General features: G+C 44.2%; 2 protein-coding genes and 1 non-coding gene across 3 annotated transcripts in view; 2 read left to right on the top strand and 1 right to left on the bottom strand.

Annotated features, from left to right (window-relative positions):
• LOC119951780 (gastrula zinc finger protein XlCGF57.1-like) overlaps nucleotides 1–23,083 on the bottom strand; it is a gene marked incomplete at its 3' end in the record, with an annotated part of 35,241 nt that extends 12,158 nt beyond the window's left edge. Inside the window, exons 1-2 of the mRNA XM_038775127.1 lie at nucleotides 22,819–23,083; nucleotides 20,308–21,608 (exon numbers count right to left, since the gene is read on the bottom strand). Coding sequence (XP_038631055.1) covers nucleotides 20,308–21,239 — 932 coding nt within the window. The remainder of the gene's footprint in view (nucleotides 1–20,307; nucleotides 21,609–22,818) is intronic.
• Nucleotides 1–27,304, top strand: part of LOC119951774 (zinc finger protein 229-like) — a 711,453-nt gene that overhangs the window by 118,228 nt on the left and 565,921 nt on the right. The gene's annotated exons all lie outside the window — the stretch shown is intronic.
• trnae-uuc lies at nucleotides 596–667 on the top strand. Its single transcript has one exon. It is a non-coding gene; the product is annotated as a tRNA-Glu (tRNA).

The raw sequence follows: 27,304 nt of genomic DNA, 5'->3' as shown, positions 1-27,304 counted from the left end.
CTGTGGAGCCGGGCAAGAATTAATCTCATTCTAAACTTGTGGAAGTGTAAATGTCACAAGGCTGTGAGATGACGTATTGTGCTAATGTTTAACAACAAATTGGAACGAGGAAGCTTTGCCTCATAGTTACAGATGAGTACGTTTTAATGTCCTGCACAGTATGAAACAGGGGAGTTTGTGTGTGTTCAGCAAACGTGATAGTTTCACTTCGGTAAAAGATCAACCAATATTGGGAACTATTCAAATTTGATCAAAACGTAATTGCGAAAAACAATGTATTTAACAATTGAAATGAGTTCTTACTAATTACTGATCAGTGTCCGCCGGATGTTGCGTTGTAAGTTTCACAGGAGCCACAGTGAGAAGGTTGGTGGGTTTTGTAAATTGGAAGTGACACATGAGCAGCTTGTTGGGCTGTTTCGTCTCACTGTCGATTTCATGTTCCAGCAAACGACAATCGGTGTTCTGATTGGCTGAAGATTTCTCTTATGTTCATTCTAAACATGGAAGTTTGTATATTTCTAATGAAAACTCGGACATGAATATAAAAGGTGAATGATATAGTGTCAGGCGGTATAACTTTTGCGTGTCAGTTTCCCTGGTGGTCTAGTGGTTAGGATTCGACGCTTTCACTGCCGTGGCCCGGGTTCGATTCCCGGTCAGGGAATGATAAATTATTTTTGTCCACAAAACTGTTCAACGAAGCTGTATCGCAGTTTCACAGAAAGGAGCTCTGCTTGAATCAGTTAATTGACATTTGCAGTTTCGCGTGAGAGCTGGCAAAGTTACAAATGCACAGGTCAACAATAAAAACAGAGGCAGGAAGAAATGGGCCGTGATTGGCTGCAAACGAAGAGAGATTATGAAGCAGCAGAAATCTGGCCAGTGTTGAGCCAGCTTTTATTGCTCACACAAACAAAATTATCTCCCAGACTGGTTCCAAATCTTGGGTGTGATGACAAGAAAACTTCTAACTGAAATTATTCAGTCCATTGAGGTCACAGGAGCTGAATAAAACAGAAGAAGCTCAAAGGTCGTGCCACTCTCTGAGGAATTGTGGAAATGTTGCTGGGAGGTTAAGTGAGCTGAATATAAGCTACCTGCATGTTTCTGAGCCTGTGCGCGGTGTATTGGGAGGTTTGCTCCTGGTTGGAGTGTCCCCGGGATGGGCAGTAACCAGCAGATTGAAGCTGCAGTCTCCACGTTCTGCTGGCAGCGAGTGAATGGAGAGCTTGTGTAAAATCCGGCTGCTTGCCCCTCACTCACCCACTGTGGAGCCGGGCAAGAATTCATCTCATTCAAACCTCCTGGAAGTGTAAATGTCACAAGCTGTGAGATGACGTATTGTGCTAATCTTTAACAACAAATTGGAACGAGGAAGCTTTGCCTCATAGTTACAGATGAGTATGTTTTAATGTTCTGCACAGTATGAAACAGGGGAGTTTGTGTATGTTCAGCAAACGTGATAGTTTCACTTCGGTAAAAGATCAACCAAAATTGGGAACTATTCAAATTTTGATCAAAACGTAATTGCAAAAAACAATGTATTTAACAATTGAAATAATTTCTTACTAATTACTGATAATGTCCGCCGGATGTTGCGTTGTAAGTTTCACAGGAGCCACAGTGAGAAGGTTGGTGGGTTTTGTAAATTGGAAGTGACACATGAGCAGCTTGTTGGGCTGTTTCGTCTCACTGTCAATTTCATGTTTCAGTAAACAGCAATCGGTGTTGTGACTGGCTGAAGATGTCACTTGTGTTCATTCTAAACATGTAATTTTGTATATTTCTAATGAAAACTCGGACATGAAAATAAAAGGTGAATCATATACTGTCAGGGGGTTTAAATTTTGCTCGTCAGTTTTATGGTGGTCTGGTGGTTAGGTTTCGGCGTTTCACCGCTGCGGCCTGGGTTCGATTCCCGGTCAGGGAATGATGAATTATTGTTGTCCACCAAACTGTTCAACGAAGCTGAATCACAGTTTCGCAGAAAAGAGCTCTCCCTTAAATACGTAAGCAAAATTTGTCGTTTCAAGTCAGAGCTGGAAAAGTTACAAGTGCAGCAGGTCAACAATAAACACAGAGGCAGGAAGAAATGGACAGCGATTGGCTGCAAAGGAAGAGAGATTATGAAGCAGCGAAAATCTGGGTGGTGTTGGGCCAGCTTTTATTACTCACACAGACAAAATTATCTCCCAGATCTGGGTCCAAATCTTGGGTGTGATGACAAGAAAACATCAAACTGAAATTATTCAGTCCATTGAGGTCACAGGAGCTGAATAAAACAGAAGAAGCTCAAAGGCAGTGCCACTGACTGGGGGATTGTGGAAATGTTGCTGGGAGGTTAAGTGAGCCGGATATAATCTACCTGCATGTTTCTGAGTCTGTGCTCGGTGTATTGGATGGTTTGTCCCTGGTTAGAGTGTCCCCGGGATGGGCAGTAACCCGCTGATTGAAGCTGCAGTCTCCGCGTTCTGCTGGCAGCGGGTGAATGGAGAGTTTGGGTAAAATCCATCTGCTTGCCCCTCTCTCACCACTGTGGAGCCGAGGAAGAAATAACCTCATTCAAAACATGTGGAAGTGTAAATGTCACAAAGCTGTGAGATGACGTATTGTGCTAATGTTTAACAACAAATCGGAATGAGGAAGCTTTGCCTCATAGTTACAGATGAGTACGTTTTGATGTTGTGCCCAGTATGAAGCAGGAGATTTTGTGTATGTTCAGCAAACGTGATAGTTTCACTTCGGAAAAAGATCAACAAAAATTGGAAACTATTCAAATTTTGATCAACCCGTAATTGCGAAAAACAATGTATTTAACAATTGAAATGAGTTCTTACTAATTACTGATGACTGTCCGGCAGATGTTGCGTTGTAAGTTTCACAGGAGCCACAGTGAGAAGGTTGGTGGGTTTTGTAAATTGGAAGTGACACATGAGCAGCTTGTTGGGCTGTTTCGTCTCACTGTCGATTTCATGTTGCAGCAAACGGCAATCGGTGTGATTGGCTGAAGATGTCACTTGTGTTCATTCTAAACATGGAAGTTTGTATATTTCTAATGAAAACTTGGACATGAACATAAAAGGTGAATGATATAGTGTCAGATGGTTTTTACTTTTGCTTGTCAGTTTCCCTGGTGGTCTAGTGGTTAGGATTCGGTGCTTTCACCGCCACGGCCCGGTTTCCCGGCCAGGGAATGATGAATTATAGTTGTCCACCAAACTGTTCAACGAAGCTGTATCACAGTTTCACAGAAAAGAGCTCTGCTCGAATCAGTTAAGTGACATTTGTAGTTTCACGTGAGAGCTGATATAATGTCAGCCGGGTTAAAGTTCTACTTGGTGGTTTATATTCGGCGCTCTCACCGCTGCGGCCTGGGTTCGATTCTCGGTCAGGGAATTATGATTTATTGTTGTCCACCGAACCGTTCAACGAAGCTGTATCACAATTTCATAGAAAAGAGCTCTGCCTGAAAGAGTTAAGCGACCTTTGTCGTTTCACGTCAGAGCTGGAAAAGTTACAAGTGCAGCAGGGCAACAATAAACGCAGAGGCAGGAAGAAATGGACTGTGATTGGCTGCAAAGGAAGAGAGATTATGAAGCAGCGAAAATCTGGGTGGTGTTGGGCCAGCTTTTATTGCTCATTATCTGGCTGAATGATTCAGTGAATCCCTGTCCACGCGCAGAGCAGGCGAATGGCTTCTCCCCAGTGTGAGCCCTTTGATGTGTCAGCAGGTGGGATGACTGAGTGAATCCCTTCCCACACACAGAGCAGGTGAGTGGCCTCTCCCCAGTGTGACAACATTGATGAGTTTCCAGCACAGATGTGGATCTGAATCCTTTCCCTCAGTACCCACATTTTCAGGGTTCCTCCATGGTGCAGGCATCCTTGGGACTCACCAGTTTTCATAATCAGTTGAAGCCTCGTCCACAGCAAAAACGTGCAGGATTTCTCTCCACTCTGAATGGCGCGATGTTTTTTCAGGGTGTGTAACTGGGTAACACCAGGGCGGCATGGTGGTGCAGTGGTTAGCACTGGTTCGATCCCGGCCCCCTGTCTGTGTGCAGTTGCACATTCTCCACATGCCTGCGTGGGTCTCACCCCTACAACCCAAAGATGTGCAGGTTAGGTGGATTAGCCGCACTAAATTGCCCCTTAATTGGACAAAATAATTGGGTATTCTAAATTTATAAAACAAAGTAATTGGTTGATGCTTTTTCCAATCAGTTCCTTGAAACGCAATTACCCAGGTGTGTGTGTGTCTTGGTGCTTTAAAATCTCTTGAGACAGACAAACATTTCTACTTCTAGATTCAAAGTCTGATGATATTCAGGTCACAAGGAATCAAGTGACTGTCAGACTCAGATGCAACATTTACTTTCAGGTTACTGTCTGTAAATCCTCACTTTCTAATATACTGTAAAAGAAGATTATAAATATCATACTGTCAAATAAAATAGAAATTCAGAAGGCATTTCTAGTTTTGATGGAATATTTTTCTTCCCTCATTCCCCTAAAGCTATAAATTTCCATCCCACGGACTCTCCCTCCATTCTCACTCTGCTGTATCTAATATTCACACATGATTAGACATATGGGGCAGTGTGGGAGAACTTTATTTCAGCTGTGAGTGCTGATGACTTGGAACTCACTGCCTAGTGGTGCAAGTTGCGATGATAAGATTATTTGAAACTGAACGTAGAAGGGCACCTGAAGGAAATAAACTTGCAGAGGTATGGTGATATCGAGAGGAAATGGGACAGCCTGAATTGTTCTGCAGAGTCGGCATGGACTCAAGTGACTGAATGAACTCCTTCTGTGCTGTAATAAAATAGAGAACTTATTCACAGAACTATATCAGAAGACAAGAAATAATAATAAATGGCATAACCCCTTTAATGTGAACATTATGAAAGAGACCATTCTTTTAGCCAGACAAATAAATGTGTCAAGCTGAGGGAGCAAAGGATGTCAATGTCTTTAAGGGAGAGAGAGACCTGGGCCAAGCTTTCAAGAGTCTGCACCCTCCCTGGATTCACTTCCTTTCCCTTCAGTTGCTGTAAGTCCCCAATGTCCCCCCAGAATGAGAAAGGAAATGGAAAGGGGGAAACACTGAGCTCCCAGATGAGGAGGAAGTTTTGGTCTGAAACTCATTGTCCAACCTCCGAATTGTGACGTCACAATAGAGCCCTGCCTGAATTAACCAATAACAAATCACTCTGCTCCACGGTGACGTCTGCGGATTCCAGTGCGAAGTCCCGTCCCCATTGTTCCCCCTACCCCGTCACCTCCTCCAGACAAGGTTTCCAGGCAACCGGCTGACGGCTCCCGCCAGAGCGAGAAGCCGCTCAGTGATCTCCCCCCAGGTCCGGTACTGCGCATGTTCAAAGGACGGGGTAGGTGCGCATGTGCAGGGAGTCCCCGCCCCCTTGACCCTCACGTAGAGGTATTGACCAATGGCAAACTGGGAGGCCCGGAAGGACTCTTCTCCGCCAGCCAATCAGAGTTCCCTCATTGTCTGCCTGCGGAGTTTGGAAATTGCGCTTGTTGACCTACTCATTCCTGCCCAGCAAAGCTGCTGCTCCTCACTCTGAATGAGCTTGAGCTTCACACCTCCTCCTATCTCCAACATCTGTGAGTAAAACACTTTCTTTTCTCCCCCTTTCCATTTCTTTTCTCATTCTCACCTTCAATTGGTCACTTGCAGCAACTGAAGGGAAAGGAAGTGAATCCAGGGAGGATGCAGACTCTGGAAAGCTTGGCCCAGGTCTCTCTCGCTTAAAGACATTGACATCCTTTGCTCCCTCAGCTTGACACATTTCTTTGTCTGGCTAAAAGGATGGTCTCTTTCCCAATGCTCACAGCTCTGATTCTCCGCCCCTCCGAATCCACTCCCTGAAGACAACATATGGGGTAGTGTTTGGAGACTAAGCATTGGGGAATGAGAGAGGAAAAAAGTTCCATAGAAAAGAGAGTTGTCCATTCTGAAATTCTATCCTGCACTTTTGTAAACTCATTTTGTAAACTCTTTTTATAGGATGTTAGAAGAGGAGGAATTACAGACAGAAAACTCAAACGTAATTCTCGATGTGACGGAATCACTCTATTCCTTGGGACCTGATTATCATTGGCCTTTGAATCTAGAAGGAGAAATGTTTATCTGTTCTGTCGGCTTCAAAATATTTTAATCATCAGTGTGACTGGAAAAGCACAGAGACACACACACCCGAGTGAGAGTGTTCCAGAGCACTGACTGTGCAAAGAGCTTTAACCAGTTACACAGCCTGAAAAAAACATCACACGATTAACAGCGGAGAGAGACCGTACATGTGTTCTGTGTGTGGACAAGGCTTCAACTGATTGTCCGACCTGGAGAGACACAAGAAGACCCAAAACATGGAGAAACCGTGGAAATGTGGGGACTGTGGGAAGGGATTCAGATCCCCATCTGTGCTGGAAGCTCATCGACGCATTCACACGGGGGAGAGGCCATTCACCTGCTCTGTGTGTGGGAAGGGATTTGCTGTGTTATCCAACCTGCGGGCACACCAGCGAATTCACACCGGCGAGAAGCCATTCACATGCTCTCAATGTGGGAAGGGATTCAGTGATTCATCCAACTTGCGGAATCATCAGCTAATTCACACTGGGGAGCGTCTGTTCACCTGCTCTCAGTGTGGGAAGATTCACTCAGATATCCCAGCTTAAGAGCCACCAACGGGTTCACACTGGCGAGAAGCCATTCACCTGCTCTCAGTGTGGGAAGGGATTCACTGAGTTATCCAGCCTGAAGAAACATCAGCGAGTTCACACTGGGGAGAGGCCGTTCACCTGCTCTCAGTGTGGGAAGGGATTCCGTGTTTCATCCGTACTAGTGAAACACCACCGGATTCACAGCGGAGAGAGGCCATTCACCTGCTCTGCTTGTGGGAAGGGATTTACTGAGCTATCCATATTGAAGAAACACCAGCGAGTTCACACTGGGGAGAGGCCATACACCTGCTCTCAGTGTGGGAAGAGATTCACTCGGTCAGACACCCTGCAGTCACATCAGCGAGTTCACACTGGGGAGAGGTCGTTCACCTGCTCTCAGTGTGGGAAAGGATTTATTCACTCATCCAGCCTGTGGACACACCAACGACTTCACACTGGATAGAGGCCACTCGTGCTCTCAGCCTGGGAAGGAAATATGTGATTCATTGCAACTGCTGAGACACCAACAAGTTCACAATTGATTACAGGAGTTGGATTCTGTTATTGTTTCTGCTCTCAATTACACCCAGGACTGCATTTTGTTCATTCTGACAGTTGATCAATGGGGATGATCAGACGGTTTCTTGCTACTGGACTGGCTGGTCTCAAGACTTTGCCTCCAGTCTCTTTCAGACTTGTTGCAATTGCCTGGTTCTAAATGTCACGAGAATCACAGAGCAAAAGAGTGTTTGTAAGTTTGAAGATATTTAGTTCCCATTTCTATTTGGGACCTCCAAAGCATGCCACCTTGCCATGGAGATGGGCTGTGGTGGTTATATGTTTTTTTTCTGTTTGATTTATTTGGGTGTTAATCAGAGAAGAAAACTATGAGGATATGAGGGGCAAGTTGTTTGAAGTGGATAGGGACACTGATGGGAAACAGGGAATAGCTAATATTAAAGGAAATATTACATATTTACCAGGTGGTCAGTTAGCTCAGTTGGCTGGTTCATGATGCGGAGCGACGCCAACAGCATAGGTTCGATTCCCATACAGAGAGGTTATCCATGAAGGCCCTACCTTCACAACATTGCCCCTCACCTGAAGTTTGATGACCCTCAAGTTAAGTCATCACCAGTAAGCTCTCTCTCTCTCAAAGGGGAGAGCAGCCTATGGGACTTTGGCGACTTTCATTTTACAGAATACAACAGATATAGATTCCTTTAAGGAACAGAAATCAAAGTTCAAGATCCCATTAGATCAAAGGAAACGGCTCTTGAAGTGACCAAAATAGAAATAAGCCTGAGGATTGGGAACTTGTTTGGAATTCAGCAAAGGAGAACCAAGAAACTGATTTTAATAAAATAGAACACGAGAACAAACTGGGGAGAAACATAAAAACTGACTGGAAAAGCTCCGATAGGGATGTGAAAAGGAAAAGATTAGCAAAGACCAATGTGGGTCCATTCCAGGCAGAGACAGGAGAGTTTATAATGGGGAATAAGGAAATGGCAGAGAAACTAAACAATGTGTGTCTGTCTTCACGGAGGAAGATACAGAAATTGTCCTAAAAACGCACGGTAGCATTGTGGATAGCACAATCGCTTCACAGCTCCAGGGTCCCAGGTTCGATTCCGGCTTGGGTCACTGTCTGTGCGGAGTCTGCACATCGTCCCTGTGTGTGCGTGGGTTTCCTCCGGGTGCTCCGGTTTCCTCCCACAGTCCAAAGATGTGCAGGTTAGGTAGATTGGCCATGATAAATTGCCCTTAGTGCCCAAAATTGCCCTTAGTGTTGGGTGGGGTTGCTGTGTTGTGGGGATATGGTGGAGGTGTAGGCTTGGGTAGGGTGCTCTTTTCAAGAGCCGGTGCAGACCCGATGGGCCGAATGGCCTCCTTCTGCACTGTAAATTCTATGAAACACCAGAGAACCAAGGGACCAGTGAGCACGAGGAACTGAAAGAGATTCGTATTAGTGAAAAAGTAGTACTGGAGAAAATAATGTGGTTGAAAGTTAACAAATCCCCAAAAGCTGATGCGCGACATCCCAGAATGTTGAAAGAGGTGGCTGTAGAGATAGTGGATACATTGGTGATCATCTTTCAGTATTCTGTAGATTCTGGAATGGTTCCTGCAGATTGGAAGGTGGTAAATGTAACCCCACTATTTAAGGAGAGAGAGAGAAAACAGGGAACCACAGACCCATTAGCCTGATATCAGTAGGAGGAAAATTGCTACAATCTATTATAAAGGATGTGATAACATACAAATTAGGAACAGGAGTACGCCACTCGGCCCCTCGAGCCTGCTCCACCATTCAATATGTTCATGGTTGATCTGATTGTAACCTCAAATCCACATTCCCGCCGACTACCCAACAACCTTTCACCCCCTTGCTTCCCAAAAATCTATCAGCTCTGCCTTCAAAATATTCAAAGACTCTGTTTCCACTGCCCTTTGAGGAAGAGAGTTCCAAAGACTCCCAACCCTCTGAGAAAAAAAAGTTCTCCTCTGCCTTAAACGGACAAGTTATTATTTTTCAAGTGACTCCAATTTCTAGATTCTCCCACAAGTGGAATCATCCTTTCCACATCCACCCTGACAAGGCCCCTCAGGATCTTATACGGTTCAATCAAGTCACTTAAACTCCATCGGACACAAGCCCAGCCTGTCCAATCATTCCTCATAAGACCAGCCTCCAATTCCAGGTATGAGTCCAGTAAACCTTCTCTGAACTGCTTCCAACACATTGACTTCATTCCTTAAATGAGAGCAATACTGTACACAGTGCTCCAGATGTGGTCTCACCAATGTCCTGTATAACTGAAGCATAACCTCCTGACTTTTGTATTCAATTCCCCTCACAGTAAACAATAACATTCTATTAGCTTTCCTAATTACTTGCTGTACTTGTATACTCGCCTTTTGTGATTCAGGCTCTTGGACACCCAGATCCCTCTGAGTCTCAGAGCTCTGCAATCTCTCACCGTTTAGATAATAAGCATGTTTTATTCTTTCGACCCAGATGGACAATTACACCTTTTCCCACATGATTCTCCATTTGACAGATTTTTTCCCCACTCACTTAACCTACCTATATCACTTTAGTCTCCTTATGTCCTCTTCACAATTTACTTTCCTTCCTATCTTTGTATAATTGGAACATAGTAGCAGGACTTAGCCATTCAGCCCCTCGAGCCTGCTCCACCATTCAATATGTTCACGGCTGATCTGATTGTGACCTCAAATCCACATTCTCGCCGACTACCCAACAACCTTTCACCCCCTTGCTTCCCAAAAATCTATCAGCTCTGCCTTCAAAATATTTAAAGACTCTGTTTCCACTGCCCTTTAAGGAAGAGAGTTCCAAAGACTCCCAACCCTCTGAGAGAAAAAAGTTCTCCTCTGCCTTAAATGGACAAGTTATTATTTTTCAAATGACTCCAATTTCTAGATTCTCCCACAAGTGGAATCATCCTTTCCACATCCACCCTGTCGAGGCCCCTCAGGATCTTATACGGTTCAATCAAGTCACCTAAACTCCATCGGACACAAGCCCAGCCTGTCCAATCATTCCTCATAAGACCAGCCTCCAATTCCAGGTATGAGTCCAGTAAACCTTCTCTGAACTGCTTCCAACACATTGACATCATTCCTTAAATGAGAATAATACTGGACACAGTGCTCCAGATGTGGTCTCACCAATGTCCTGTACAACTGAAGCATAACCTCCTTACTTTTGTATTCAATTCCCCTCAGAGTAAACAATAACATTCTATTAGCTTCCTAATTACTTGCTGTACCTGTACACTCACCTTTTGTGATTCAGGCTCTTGGACACCCAGATCCCTCTGGGTCTCAGAGCTCTGCAATCTCTCACCGTTTAGATAATAAGCATGTTTTATTCTTTCGACCCAGATGGACAATTACACCTTTTCCCACATGATTCTCCATTTGACAGATTTTTTCCCCACTCACTTAACCTACCTATATCACTTTAGTCTCCTTATGTCCTCTTCACAATTTACTTTCCTTCCTATCTTTGTATAATTGGAACATAGGAGCAGGACTTAGCCATTCAGCCCGTCAAGCCTGCTCCACCATTCAATACGATCATGGCTGATCATCCACCTCAATGCTTTTCCCTCACACTATCCCCATATCCCTTTGTGTTATTGGTATTTCGAAATCTGTGAGTCTACTTTAAACACACTCAATGACTGAGCTTCCACAGCCCTCTGGGGTAGAGAATTCCAAAGATTCACAACCCTCTGAGTAAAGAAATGTCTCCTCGGAGACCGGCCCTAAGTGGCTTCTCCCTTATTTTGAAATTGTGTCCCCTGGTTCCAGACTCCCCAACCAGGGGAAACATCTCATCTGCATCTGTTGCCAATTATTTTTGGCTATCCTCAACAGACACAGAATACAAAGCAGCTGATAAATGTGAAGAACAGATGGTGAATGCTGCAGCATCGATAGCAACCTGTCTTACCATCAAGTGAAGAATACTGCAGCCAGAGCCAAGCAACTACACATCACTGAATTGTTGAAGCTTTTCTTGTGTAATCTTGGAGGCCACCCCGGTCTTTGGAAATCTAGAAGTTGGTAAATTTATGCTTGTGACTGACTTGTGAGAAGACTAAAATATGGACTATACTTACTACACTTGCATGTCTGTTTGACTGTTGAAACATGTAAAATGATATTACAGAGTATAAGTTGCATGTAATCATAAGAAATGTTTCAAATGGAAAATGTTTCTAGAAAAAAAAAGCCACCTGCGTAAATAGCTGGTTCATTTTTTTAAAAGGACGGGGGGGGGGGGGGGGTGGTTGTGATGATTGGAAGATTTTAGGAAAATTCGATTATAAACGTATTGGGCAATGTAAAGGTTAAAAGTGTGGGGTTAGAGTGTGATTCACTGCAGTGGTCCTTTTTTATTTTAAAGAAGGATCCTGTTTTGCAGGACCTGGGTGTTTTTAGTAGCCAGAAGGTGAAATTGTTAAAGGAATGTGTTTTTTCAGTCTGGGCTAATGGACTGTGGTTTTACTGGGAAAGTACTTGTGGAATTAATGTTCTTTGCAGCCGGCAGAGATCATTTGTTTTCCAGCTTGGGGAGATGAGGTCATTGCTGGGTGGAACCAAGGAAGGCAGAAAGACATATTAAAAATCTTTAGAGAGCAGTTTTTGGAGAAAGATTTGGAGAGAGGAGTTGAATTCTGGGTCCACAATTCTCACACAGTAAGATAGATTGAGAGCTGTATCTTTCTTTTCCTGTTGTTTAATGGGAGATGGAGTAGTGATGTTTAAATGGGTAATTGTAAGCTGTTGTTTTTGGGGCTGAAGTTAAAATGTTTAATATTGTAGCCACAATAAAGTTTTATTTTAAAAATAACCAAGCTCTATTTCTTCATGCGATCACTCCTGGAGCGAATCATTCTTTCCGCACAGTCTGACAAATAAGCTGAAACATTGGGGGTTTGGTCCAGTATCCCAGCCTCTGGTCTGGAATCGGAATAGTGACCGATGTATCAATTGGTTGGAGGCCCATTTCCCAGTCAGTCCTCCAGCACCTTCCTGTCTCTCTATTAGTGCGACGCCCATGGCAGTTTCCCAACTGGGGCCCAGGCCCCGTTATTCTCAGCTAAATACAGCCTCAGCTTCATCGTCTGGCTGTCATTGACACGAACAAGAGAGACAGAAAGATGCTCGAGGAGCAAGTGGAGAGTCAAAACTTGTGGCTCTAAATCAACGCTTCAACAATTGTCAGTCAAATATGTTATTTATACTGTTTTTTTAATTATTAGATTTAGGCATGGGAGGCAAAGGATAGAGGGTTTTATAGTATAACTTTTCCTTTCTAGCTAATGTGCGCCATGGCTCAGTCGGCAGCTCTCTCACCACTGAATCAGAAGGTTAAGACCCAGTCAGGGACCTGTGGACAAAAACCAGTTCCAACATTCCTGGTCCCAGCACTGAGGGAGTGCTGCACTGTCAGAACAGCCTTCTTTCAAATAAGATGTTAAACTGAGGCCCTGTCTGCCCCTCTCAGGTGGGTGTAAAAGTTCCCAAAGCCACTATTTTGAAGAAGAGCAGGGGAGTTATCCCCGGTGTCCTGGTCAATATTTATCCCTCAGTCAACATCACTAAAAACAGATCATCTGCTCATTATCACATTGCTGTGTGTGGGATCTTGCTGTGTGGAAATTGGCTGCTGCATTTCCTACATTACAACAGTGACTACACTTCAAAAGTACTTCATTGGCTGTAAAGCCCTTTGGGACGTTCTGTGGCTGTGAAAGGCACTATAGAAATGCATTTTTAATTTATGTTTTCTGATCTTGTTATCTGGAACTTTATTGATTTCAGCCACCCCCAAGTTACCATTTAATAAACTCACTTTGGTTCAGACAAGGCAATTAACGCAAAGACAGAAGTCTCTTGACATTAAATTTTAAAAGTTTATTCGAAGAAACTTTAAGACATGGACTTTTACAACTTCATGTGGGTGATCAGTCTGTAGCAGCGTAACCCTCTCTGGCTCCTTCTTTGACAGTAATTCTTGTGGAATTCAGCCTCGGGAGTCTGGCTCCTTCTTTGGCAGTAATTTCCTTGGAACTTGACCGTGGGAATCTTCAGTACTTATCCAGCAAGGAAGACCTTCAGAACCTCTACTTTTATCCCCAAAGTGACCATTACCTCACATCAGAGTTGGGCCTGTTGTAACATGACGATTGGTCAATTTGGTCACTAGATTAATTTAATTGGATCCCAATTACTGACACGACCTTCCCTCATTATCTCAGACAGGAATACAATAGAACTGTTTCATACTATCCCTTTATCTGATTCTCTACAATCCCTTATTCAGACAGTTTCAAATGTTGAGGCTAATCAGAGCTTGAAGGTCTCTCTTGCCAGTACATTTATCCTCATTGCACATTCTTTACATACACAACATTAAGCTTTTACATTTTTATAGCAAATAAAACTCAGACTCTTTCTGTAACTACTGATTCATTATTGATTATTTAATTGTAACTCAATTAAGGCTCATTACTTAATCAGTCATCTGGTACTGACTGGTAGCTAATTAATACTGTAATCTTTAATTAATACATTTGGTTAATACAATATCCACTGGTTGAAAAAGACTGTTTTATGGAAGACAATCACTTTCTTTCTTACTAACTTTGATTGGATTGAACAATGAGTCTTAGACTTGAGCCAGGCTTTGGCAGGATATGATGCCCTGTAGCTTCACAAAATTCTGGAACAATTTGTGACTTTAAACAATTTTGCCTTATTCATCAGTTTCTAGAAACAGTTTGGTTTATACAGAATGAATTTTTAAAATATAGGTCCAGTCAGGATTCAGAGTTTAACAAGGCTTCGTTAACTTTGTTACTTATAACAGTGAAGATGATGAGTGATTCATTTTTAAAACTAAATATTATTAATGAGACATGCCCAGACTTTCTGACATTACAACAGTGACTACACTTCAAAAGTACTTCAAAGGCTGTAAAAAGCTTTAGGAGATTGTGTGGTCACGAAAGGTGTTATAGAAATAGATATAGAATCCCTTGAGTGCAGAAGGAGGCCATTCAGTCCATCGAGTCGGTACCGACTCTTCCAAAGGGCACTCTACCCATATCCACTCACCCGTAACCCCATAACCTAACCTGCACATCCCTGGACACTGGGGGGCAATTTATCAGGACAAATCCTCCTAACCCATACATCTTAGGACTGTGTTAGGAAACCAGAGCACTCGGAGGAAACCCACACAGACATGGGGAGAACGTACAAACCACACACGGACAGTGACCATGGCCAGAATCGAACATGGGCCTCTGGTGCTGTGAGGCAACAGGACCAACCCCACTGTGCCACTCAAATAAATGTAATTTATTTTTAGAACTAGCCCCCAACCTTGGATATATCACAGTCGGTCCACTCACAAAGATCATCAATATGGACTGAGTCTTGATTTTGTGCAACAACCACGTCTTTCTTTCCATTGCAAATCCCCTGTGAAAATCCAAACAGCCTACCATGAAAGTATTTAAAACAGAACGAGTTGTTGTGATTTGGGATTCACTGCTTGACAAAGGTGCAGGAAGTAAATTCTTTTTTTTACCTACCCTACACATCTTTTGGTTTGTGGGGGCGAAACCCACGCAGACACGGGGAGAATGTGCAAACTCCACAGGGACAGTGACCCAGAGCCGGGATGGAACCTGGGACCTCGGCACCGTGAGGCAGCAGGGCAAACCCACTGCGCCACCGTGCTGCAAATTCAACTGTAACTTTCAAAAGGGAACTGGACAGATTTGGTGGGAATATAAACTTGCAGGGTGATGGGACCAAATTGATTGTTCATTTAAAGAGCTAGCATGGGAATGGTGGGCTGAATGGCCTCCTTCTGTATTCTGATTCTCGTTCACATTTGAAGAAAATGTTAGACTTGAACCAGAGTTTGGCCGTATTTGGGAAATACCTGAAATCCACTTCCTACCAGGGGGTAGAAGCGGAGATGATGGAATGTTTCCAAAAGGAAATTGGATGGGCTTTTGAGGGAAATAAACTGACAGGGATACGGTGATAGGACAGGGCAATCGATTGATCTGTAGAAATCTACAAGTTGTGAATCTTTGGAATTCTCTACCCCAGAGGGCTGTGGGAGCTCAGTCATTGAATGTGTTTAAAGCAGAGACTGACAGATTTCTAAATCCCAATAACACAAAGGGATATGGGGATAGTGTGGGGAAAACGGCATTGAAGTGGATGATCAGCCATGATCGTATTGAATGGTGGAGCAGGCTTGATGGGCTGAATGACCAACTCCTGCTCCTATGTTGCAATGTTACAAAGATAGATAGGAAAGTAAATGTGTAATTGTCAACTTTGGCAGGAACAATTAAAAAGTTTATTATCTAAATGGTGAGATATTGCAGAGCTCTGAGACTCAGAGGGATCTGGGTGTCCAAGAGCATGAATCAGAAAAGGCGATTATACAGGTACAGCAAGTAATTAGGAAAGCTAATAGAATGTTATTGTTTATTGTGAGGAGAATTGAATACAAAAGGAGGGAGGTTATGCTTCAGTTATACAGGACATTGGTGAGACCACATCTGGAGCACTGTGTACAGTATTGCTCTCATTTAAGGAATGAAGTCAATGTGTTGGAAGCAGTTCAGAGAAGGTTTACTGGACTCTTACCTGGAATTGGAGGCTGGTCTTATGAGGAATGATTGGACAGGCTGGGCTTGTGTCCGATGGAGTTTAGGTGTCTTGATTGAACCGTATAAGATCCTGAGGGGCCTTGACAGGGTGGATGTGGGAAGGATGTTTCCTCTTGTGGGAAATTTAGGAATTGGAGTCACTTTAAAAGAAAGAGCTTTCCCCACCTGAGGAAGGAGCTGTGCTCCGAAAGCTCGTGATTCGAACAAACCTATTGGACTTTAACCTGGTGTTGTCAGACTTCTTACGGTTTCCTATTTAAGGTAAAGGAGAGCTTTTCTTCTCTGAGAGGTTTGTGAAACTTCAGAACTCTTCCTCAAAGGGCAGTGAAAGCAGAGTCTGTGAATATTTTAAAGGGGGTGAAAAGTTTTTTTGGGGGGGGGGGTCCAGCAGGAATAAGACCCAAATAAGACAATAAGAAATAGGAACAGCTGTCGGCCGTTCAGCCCTTCGAGTCTGCTCCAACTTTCAATAGAATCACAGCTATCCAACATTTATTGCGTTCACTTTCCTGCCCTTTCCCCATAATCACTGGTTCCCTCTGATCAAGAATCTATCTCAGCCTTAAATATACACAAGGACTCTGTCCCCTCAACTCTCACAGTTCCAAAGACTCTCAATCCTCAAGAGAAGAATTTCCTCCTCACCTTAATCTTAAATTGACATCTCTTTATTCTGAGACGATGCCTTCTGGGTCTAGATTCTCCCATGAGGAGAAACATCCTCTCAGAATTTACCCTGTGAAGCTCCTTAAGAATCCTGTATGTTTCAATGAGATCACATCATTGTTCTAAATTCCAAAGAGTGGACCCCAACCTGTTTAACCTTTGCTCCTCAGACAATCTCTCCATACCTGGGATCAGCCTCATGAACCTTCTCTGAGCCACCGCCAATGAAGTAACATCTTTTATGAAAAAAAGGGACCAAAGCCGCTCTCAGTTCTCCAGATGTGATGTCACCAGCACCTTGTACAGCTGCAGCAAGACTTCCCGATTCTTATACTCCAACCCCCTTGGAATCAGGGCCAACATTCCATTAGCTTCCTGATTACCTGCTGCACCTGTCTGCTAGCTTCCTGTGTTTCCTGCACAAGTTCCCCCAAGTCCCTTTGTGTTGCAGCTTTCTGCAGTTTCTCTCCATTTAGAACATAGAACAGTACAGCACAGAACAGGCCCTTCGGCCCTCAATCTTGTGCCGAGCCATGATCACCCTACTCAAACCCACGTATCCACCCTATTCCCGTAACCCAACAACCCCCCCTTAACCTTACTTATATTAGCACACTACGGGCAATTTAGCATGGCCAATCCACCTAACCCGCACATCTTTGGACTGTGGGAGGAAACCGGAGCACCCGGAGGAAACCCACGCACACAGGGGGAGGACGTGCAGACTCCACACAGACAGTGACCCAGCCGGGAATCGAACCTGGGACCCTGGAGCTGTGAAGCATTTATGCTAACCACCATGCTACCCTGCTGCCCCTACCCTATTATTTAAATAATACTGTTCTTTTGTTCTCCCTCTTAAAATGAACTTCACATTTTTTCACATTATTCTCCATTTTCCAACTTTTTGCCCACTTACGTAACCTATCAATATCTTGTTGCAAACTGTATCCCTCTCGCAACTTGCCTTTCCACCTATTTTTATATCGTCTGCAAATTTGGCTACAGTACGTTCACTTCCTTCCTCCAAGTCATTAATATAAATTGTACACAGTTGTGATCCCAGCACTGATCCCTGTGGAACCTCACTGGTTACAGGTCACCAACCTGAAAGAGAACCCTTATCCCCACTCACTGTTTCCTGCTCATTAGCCAATTCTCTATCCATGTCAATATACTACCTCCAGCACCATGGGTTCTTATAGAATCATAGAATTTACAGTGCAGAAAGCGGCCATTCGGCCCATCGAGTCTGCACCGGCTCTTGGAAAGAGCACCCTACCCAAGCCCACACCTCCACCCTATCCCCATTACCCAGTAACCCCTCCCAACACTAAGGGCAATTTTGGACACTAAGGACAATTTCGCATGGCCAATCCACCTAACCCGCACATCTTTGGTGGAAACCGGAGCACCCGGAGGAAACCCACGCACACACGGGGAGAACGTGCAAACTCCGCACAGACAGTGACCCAAGCCGGGAATCGAACCTGGGATCCTGGAGCTGTGAAGCAATTGTGCTACCCACAATGCTACCGTGCTGCCCTTATCCTGTGACCTGATATGTTATGAGGTACCTTGTTGAACACTGTCTAGAAATCCAAATACAACACATCTACTGGTTCTCCTCTATCCACTTTAGTTGCGACATCCTCGAAGAATTCTGCTAAATTAGTCAGACATTATTTCCTTTGTATGAAGCCATGCTGACTCTGCTTGATTTTATTATGATTTTCCAAAAGTATTGGTATTGCTTCATTACTAATTGAGTTCAACATTTTTACAATAATAAATGTTATTGTGATTGGTCTATAGTTTCCAGCTTTTTCCCCTCACTTCCTTTTTGACTAGCGGTGTGACATTAGCAGTTTCCCATACCTCCAGTAACTTCTCCAGAATTCAAGGATTTTTGGAACATTACAATTAATGCGTCCACTTTCTCTGTAGTTATTTCTTTTAGGATCTAGGATGCAAGCAATCAGGTCCAGGGGATTTATCTGCCTTTAGCCCCATTAGTTTGTCCAAGACTGCTTCTCTAGTGGTGGGATTTAATTCCTGCCCTGTATTCTTTTGTATTAGTGGGATATTCAAATATCTTCCACAGTAAAGACTGATGTAAAATATCTTAGATCCTCTGCTAATTCCTTGTTTCCTACAACTAGCTCCCAAGATTTATTTTCTAAGGGGCCTGTGTGGAGTTGAGGTTACAATCAGATGCGCTGTCAACTTATTGAATGGTGGAGCAGGCTCGAGTGGCCTACTCCTGCTCCTAATTTGTATGTTATCAAATGCTTTATAATAGATTGTAGCATTTTCCCTCCGACTGATGTCAGGCTAATGGGTCTGTGGTTCCCCATTTTCTCTCTCCCTCCTTAAATAGTGGGGTTACATTTACAACCTTCCAATCTGCAGGAATCATTCCAGAATCTATAGAATTTTGAAAGATGATCGCCAATGTATCCACTATCTCTACAACCACCTCTTTCAACACTCTGGAATGTAGAGCATCAGCTTTTGGAAATATAATAATAATAATCGCTTATTGTCACAAGTCGGCTTCAATGAAGTTACTGTGAAAAGTCCCACGTCGCCACATTCCAGCGGCTGCTCGGGGAGGCTAGTACGGGAATAGAGCCTGCGCTGCTGGTATTGCATTTCAAGCCAGCTATTTAGCCCACTGTGCTAAACCAGCCCCAGTTTATTAACTTCCAACAACATTAATTTCTCCAGGACTACTTTTTCACTGATACTAATCTCGGTCAGTTTCTAGTGGTCACTCGTCCCTTGGTTCCCTCGTGTTTGTGGGACAATTTCTGTATCTTCCTCCGTGAAGACAGACACACATTTAGTTTAATGTTTCTCTGCCATTTCCTTGTTTCCCCATTATAAACTCTCCTGTCTCTGCCTGGAATCGACCCACATTGGTTTTTGCTAATCCTTTCCTTTTCCTGTAGGAGCTTTTCCAGCCAGTTTTTAATGTTGCCCATTTGCTCTCATATTCTATTTTCTCTTTATCAGTCTCTTGGTCCTTCTTTGCTGAATTCTAAAATATGTTCCCAATCCTCAGGCTAATAGTTTGGCCACTTTGAGGCTCTTCCTTTGATCTAATGGAATCTTTAGCTTTTCTTGTAGCCACAGTTGCATCATCTTTCCTGTTGGATTTTGTTGCTCAAAATAATCTTTATTTTATATAAATACATAACAATTCCTAAACAGCTAGTGATTGCCTGTCTATCATCATACCTTTTATTCTAATTTCCCAATTCACACAGACAACTTGCTCCTCATACCTCAACAGTTTCCTTCTGTTAAAAACCATGTAACCACCAGAGCCCATCTTCATGGCAACGTGGCATGCATTGGGGTACTCCAAACAGAAATGGGAAAGAAACGTTTCTAACTTCCAAACACCCTTTCATGCTGTGACCCTTGTGAAATTTGAAACCACGTAATTGCAACGAAGCTCAAAAAGCATCAGCCTACTGGAGGCAAATCGTGAGACCAGCAGTCCAGCAAAAAGAAACCATCCGACCATCCCCATTGGCCAACTGATAGAATCAATGAAATATAATCCTGAATGGATTTGAGAACAGAAACAATAACAGCAGAATGCAACCCCTGTAATCACTTGTGAAATTGTTGGTGTCTCAGCAGGCGCCATGAATCATAAAATCCTGTCCCACACTGAGAGCAGGTGAATGGCCTCTCCCCAGTGTGAACTCGCTGATGTCTCAGCAGGTTGGATGACTGTCTGAATCCCTTCCCACACACAGAGCAGGTGAATGGCTTCTCCCTGGTGTGAACTCGCTGGTGTGACTTCAGTTTGGATAACACAGTGAATCCCTTCGCACACTGAGAGCAGGTGAATGGCCTCTCCCCAGTGTGAATTCGCTGATGTTTCTTCAGGTTAGATGAATCACTGAATGCCTTCCCACACTGAGAGCAGGAGAATGGTCTCTCTCCAGTGTGGACTCTCTGATGTTTCCGCAGGGTGGATGAATCACTGAATCCTTCCCCACACTGAGAGCAGGTGAACGGCCTCTCCCCAGTGTGAACTCGCTGGTGACTCTGAAGGTGGGATAACCGAGTGAATCCCTTCCCACACTGAGAGCAGATGAATGGCTTCTCCCGAGGGCAAATTTTCTGGTGTAACTGCAGGTGGGATAACTGAGTGAATTCCTTCCCACACTGACGGCAGGTTAAATGCCTCTCCCCAGTGTGAACTCGCTGGTGTGATTGCAGGTGCGATAACTGAGAGAATCCCTTCCCACACTGAGAGCAGTTGAATGGCCTCTCGCCAGTGTGAATTCTCTCATGTGTTCGCAGAGTGTATGACTGAATGAATCTCTTCCCACACTGAAAGCAGGTGAATGGCTTCTCCCCAGTGTGAACTCGCTGATGTCTCTGCAGGGTTGATGAATGTCTGAATCCCTTCCCACATTGAGAGCAGGTGAATGGCTTCTCCCCAGTGTGAACTCGCTGATGTCTCTGCAGGGTGCATGCACGACTGAATCCCTTTCCACACACAGAGCAGGTGAATGGACTCTCCCCAGTGTGAATGCGTTGATGAATCTCCAACAGAGAAGGGGCTCTGTATCCCTTCCCGCAGTCCCCACATTTCCACGGTTTCTCCATGCTTTGGGTCTCCTCGTGTCTGCCCAGGTCGGACAATCACACTGTTGAAGTCTTATTCACACACAGAGAACGCATGTACGGTCTCTCCCCACTGTGAATGGTGCAATGTTTTTCTCAGACTGTGTAACTGGTTCAAGCTCTTTCCACAGTCAGTGCTCTGGAACACTCTCACTCGGGTGTGTGTGTGTCTCGGTGCTTTTCCAGTCACACTGATGTTTAAAATCTTTTGAAGCTAACAGATCGGACAAACATTTCTCCTTCTAGATTCAAAGGCCAATAATATTCAGGCCCCAACGAATCCAGTGAATCTGACAGATCTCAGACTTGATTTTTGAGATTTCTGTCTGTAATTTCTCCTCTTCTATTATCCTGTAAAAGGAATCATCACTGTCAGTACAGAATCATAGAAGTTACATAAGAACATAATGAAAAACTGAAAATCACTTATTGTCACGAGTAGGCTTCAATGAAGTTACTGTGAAAAGTCCCTAGTCGCCACATTCCGGCGCCTGTCCGGGGAGGCTGGTACGGGAATTGAACCGTGCTGCTGGCCTGCTTGGTCTGCTTTAAAAGCCAGCGATTTAGCCCAGTGAGCTAAACCATCCCCTATAGAGTGTTCACACCGGGGAGAGGCCATTCATCTGCTCTGTGTGTGATAAGGGATTTGCTCAATTATCCAGCCTGCTGAACCACAATGTCACTCACACCAAGAACGGGCCCTTTAAATGCTCCGACTGCAGGAAGGGTTTCAAAAGTTCCCAGTTACTGATGTCCCACCAGCGCATTCACTCTGAGGAGAGACCGTTCAGCTGCTCTCACTGCACAAAGAGCTTTAGAACCTCATCCAACCTGATCAAACACGAGCGACGTCACACATAACAATCCCACCCTGGTCATTCTCTCTTCCAACCTCTTCCATTGGGCAAAAGATACAAAAGTCTGAGAATACAAACTTATAGATTCAAAAACAGCTTCTTCCCTATTGTTACCAGACACCTGAATGACTCTCTTATGAACTGAACTCTCCATGAATCTTAACCACTGTGCAGCACTACACTCCGAATGCTTCACCCAATGTCTATGTATTTAAATTGTGTATTTATCTTATGATCTATGTTTTTCATGTATGGAATGAGCTGGCTGCACTGTACGGAGAACAATACTTTTCACGATACCTCGGAACATGTGACAATAAATCTAATTACAGTACTATGTTACAAAACTAGAAATAATATTAAATGTAATTTAGTACAGAACTACAAACAATATATCTAATCTATATCATGTAAGGACATAAGACATATCTCTGTCCTATATTAACTTACTGTTCCCTTAAATGTCGGCCATCTCTTGGGAAAACTAGGCCTTAAATTGTGAACATTAGGAAAGAGACCACCCTTTTAGCCAGACAAATAAATGTGTCAAGCTGAGGGAGCAAAGGATGTCAATGTCTTTAAGAGAGAGAGACCTGGATTCACTTCCTTTCCCTTCAGTTGCTGCAAGTGACCAATTGAAGGTCAGAACGAGAAAAGAAATGGAAACGGGGGGGGGGGGGGGGGGGGGGGAGTGTTTTACTCACAGATGTTGGAGACAGGAGGACGTTTTAGTCCAATTTCCGTTTTATGTCGTCACAATGGACCCCTGCCGGACTCAACCAATAGAAATCAGCTTCTCAGAGGTGACGTCTCCTGGTTCCAGTGCGCAGGTTCGGCGCCGCTCATTGTTCCTCCTCACCCGACACCTCCTCCAGACAAGGTTTCCAGGCAACCGGCTGACAGCTCCGGCCAGAGCAAGAAGCCGCTCGGTGATCTCCCTCCTGCCCGCGACCCGGTACTGCTCATGTCCAAGGGAGAAGGGAAGCTGCGCATGTGCAGGAGAGAGCCCGCCCCCGGACCTGCCAGCTGAGGTATTGACCAATGGAAACATTTGGGGGACCGGAAGAACTCTGGGAGTCCAGCCAATCAGACGGCAGGTTTTGTGTGACTGAAGATTGAGCTTCACACAGACAAACTCCCTCCTGTCTCCACCATCTGGGAGTAAAACACTTTCTTTTCTCCCCCTTTCCATCTCTTTTCTCATTTTGACCTTCAATTGGTCACTTGCAGCAACTGAAGAGAAAGGAAGTGAATCCAGGGAGGGTGCAGACTCTGGAAAGCTTGGCCCAGGTCTCTCTCAAAGACATTGACATCCTTTGCTCCCTCAGCTTGACACATTTATTTGTCTGACTAAAAGGATGGTCTCTTTCCTCATGTTCATAGTTAAAGGACTGGTTTCCCTAGTCAATCAGATCCCACACTGCCTGATTTCCAATCCAATCTATTTAAAGGTCCCAGAAGCCTGGCTCCAACCTTAAATGTTGTTCTGTTGCTGTCAGTAACATTGTTTTGGAACTCACTCGCACCACCACATAGGCAGCCATCAACATGCATGCATCATAAAGATGCCCGAGAGTTTCCTGCGATGGTACCAATAAAACACGGCAGCTTCTGCCTTCAGGTGGAGACAACCCGACTTGCACAAAACTGATCGAACTGAGAAGCACCATACACTCTGAAACATTGTTCAAAACATAGACACATTTATTTAACTTCCAAAGACTTCCATCTACATCTGGCTCATTTTTAGGACGTTGCAGAAACCCTGCCTTCGGGAAGTGATTCCCCAGCACAACTGCAGCTTTTATGTTTCTTGACTTACATTCCCAAGAAAATGTCGTGAAAAGGACCAAAGAAATGTCAAATTGACCTTTCCCACTGTGGGTGAGTCCACTCTGACCTCTTGTCTCCTAAGGGTTTTTCAAATCCCTCAGCCACTAACTTCGCCTTGGACTTGTAAGTTCCATCCGGTTGGGCCTTTTCTGTGCAGATCCATTGATGTGATGATGCTGGCTGAGCCCCATCAGGGACCTCTGAACACACGCCAAACTCTCTTCTACTGCCAAACTCTTTCTGTTTAGCCTCCCGTACGGCTTTATTTCCTCATTTGTCGGCAGCAACAAAACCCCACAGTCACGGGGACTTCAGCATCGCCTCAAACATATCCTTGGTATAAAACTGACAATTCCCTGTGTGAAATGGTCCAGTTATTGAAATTGCATCGAATAGAGATCAAAGAAACAGACCAGAAACGGATCGCTGAAGTTCTTTGGAGGTCCCAGTGGTCAGTCAGACTGAATTAAACACAGGTGGTATAAAACAAATAATACACTGTCCACGGGGACTTTCCTTTAATCAGAGCCGTCAGTGGATCTTGTTCCTCACAACAGGTTGTTGTGGGACAAATGTCACTTGGAGTCCAGAGTTGGCTAAAGTTTGGGAATCTTTATTACAAACATGCAGGGAATGCTTCAGCGAACCGAAGCATCTCAAGGAGTAGTTACAATAACATACATTTATACACAGTACAGTTACAGCTGGCCAGGCTGTTTTGTCGGCACGTTAGTGGCAAAGTACAGGACGTAAAGGAAACAATTTGAAAACAGCTCACACTTATTGGCTATGGTGACTTCATCTCTCACAAAACACATCTTGTAAAACAATAGCCAGACCAGTAATCCAGAGACCCAGGGTAATGCAATAGTGATCCGGGTTCGGCAGATGGTGAAATTTAAATTAATTAAAAATCTGGAATTAAAAGTCATTGATTTTTTAAAAAAATTTAAGGTACATAATAAATTTTTTCCAATTAAGGGGCAATTTAGCATGGCCAATCCACCTAGGCTGCACATCTTTGGGTTGTGGGGGCGAAACCCATGCGAACATAGGGAGAACGTGCAATCTCCACACGGACGGTGAGTCAGAGCTGGGATCGAACCTGGAACCTTGGTGCCGTGAGGCAGCAATGTTAACCACTGCGCCACCGTGCTGCCCTAAAAGTCATCGATGACCATGAAAGCAGTGTCGATAGTTGTAAAAACCCATCTGGTTTCTTTTAGATTCACCTGTAGTGGGGTAAAAACACTATTTACTATCCAGGATAAAATAAATGTCGTTCATCAACTTTTGTGGATCATTTCAGTGGAAATGTGCTCTCTCAGGCTCAAAGAGCATCAGCCCACAGGAAGCAAAGTTGTGAGACCGGCCAGTCCAGCAGAAAGAAACCCTCCCACCCTCCTACTTCACCAAGAGTCAGAATGAACAAAGTTTCATTTGATTACATTTATTCATGTGCACCGAGATACAGTGAAACATATTGTTCTGCATACAATATAGACAGATCATTCTATCCGTGAAAAAACATAGGACATATGGTAAATACACAATATAAATACATAGACATCGGGTGAAGCATACGAAGTGTAGTGCTACTCAGTAGAGAAGATGTGTGGAGAGATCAGTTCAGTCCATAAGACAGTCAATCAGGAATCTGATAACAGTGGAGAAGAAGCTGTTTTTGAATCTGTTTGTACATGTTCTCAGATTTTTGTATCTCCTGCCCGATGGAAGAGATTGGAAGAGAATAACCTCGGTGGGAGGGGTCTTTGATTTTGCTGCCCGCTTTCCCAAAGCAGCAGGAGATGTGGACAGAGTCAATGGATGGGAGGCGGGTTTGTGTGAGGGACTGGGCTGTGTTCACAACTCTCTGTAGTTTCTTGCAGTCTTGGACTGAGCAGTTGCCATACAAAGCTGTGATGCAGCCAGATATGATGTTTTCTGTGGTGCATCTATAAAAATTGGTAAATGTCAATAATTGTTATAACCTGCCTGCTTACCACTAGCTGGGGTCTAATGGCAATCCCACAATCCTTAGGGAGTATGAGCTTCCCCAATGAGGGGGCGGAGAAATCATGAGCAGAGTCCCTGCATAAATAGAGCTGGCCAGTACGAAACCAGCTAGCGAGGAGTGAGCAGCAAGAGAGTACTGCTGTTGTATATATATGTAATTGTAAATAGATGTTATTTCTTTCTATTCTACAACTCGTGCTGGATTCTTCGTGGCCCTCACAAAAATAATTATCTTTATTGTTGTCACAAGTAGGCTTACATTAACACTGCAATGAAGTTACTGTGAAAATCCCTTAGTCGCCACATTCCAGCGCCTGTTCGGGTTCACTGAGGGTGAATTCCGAATGTCCAATCACAAGCACATCTTTCGGGACTTGTGGGAGGAAACCGGAGCACCTGGAAGAAACCCATACAGACACAAAGAGAACGTGCATACTCCGCACAGACAGTGACCCAAGCGCGAATCGAACCTGGGATGCTGGTGCTGTGAAGCAACAATGCTAACCACTGTGCTACCGTGCCACCCATGTGGCAACCAATGTGGACATGCTGAAGTTCCTTAGTTTCCTGAGGAAGTACAGGTTTCTTGGTCGTAGCATTGATGTGGGTGGACCAGGACAGAATGTTGTTGATGTGCACACCTTGGAATTTGAAGCTGTCAGCCATCTCCACCTCAGCCCCATTGACAGGGGTGTGTACAATACTTTGCTTCCTGAAGGCAATGACCAGCTCCTTAGTTTTGAGAGAGAGATTGTCATTACACCATGCCACTAGGTTCTCTATCTCCCTCCAGTACGCTGACTTATTGTTGATTGATATCCGACCCATTACGGTCGTGTCATATGCAAACTTGTAGATGGAGCGGGAGCAGATTTTGCCACACAGTCGTGTGTATAACGAGTATAATACGGGGCTAAGTACGCAGCCTTGTGGGGCCCTGGTATTGAGGACTATCGTGGAGGAGGGTGTTGTTTATCCTCACTGATTGTGATCTATGTACCAGGAAGTTGAGAATCCAGTTGCAGAGGGAGGAGGCAAGTCCTAAATTTTGGAATAAATTTTGGATATGAGCTTGGCTGGGATTATGGTGTTGAAGGTGGAGCTGTAGTCAATGAATAAGAGTCTGACGTAAGAGATGATCCAGGGGCGAGTATAGGGCCAGAGAGATGGTGACTGCTGTGGACCGGTAGTGGCGGTATGCAAATTTCAGTGTATCAAGGAATGCTGGGAGTATGGAGTTGTTGAACCTTCTTTCACACACAATCTTCTACAGACTTACTGCTGAACTCTGTGACGATGCTGGCAAACTCGTTTAGGTTGGCTGCTGAGTTCTTAAATATG

The sequence above is a fragment of the Scyliorhinus canicula genome, chromosome 17, assembly GCF_902713615.1.
Source record: "Scyliorhinus canicula chromosome 17, sScyCan1.1, whole genome shotgun sequence".
In the NCBI taxonomy this organism is placed as follows: Eukaryota; Metazoa; Chordata; class Chondrichthyes; order Carcharhiniformes; family Scyliorhinidae; genus Scyliorhinus; species Scyliorhinus canicula.
The sequence above is the reverse complement of the archived record's forward strand: the minus strand, read 5'-3'. Positions and strand labels throughout refer to the sequence as shown.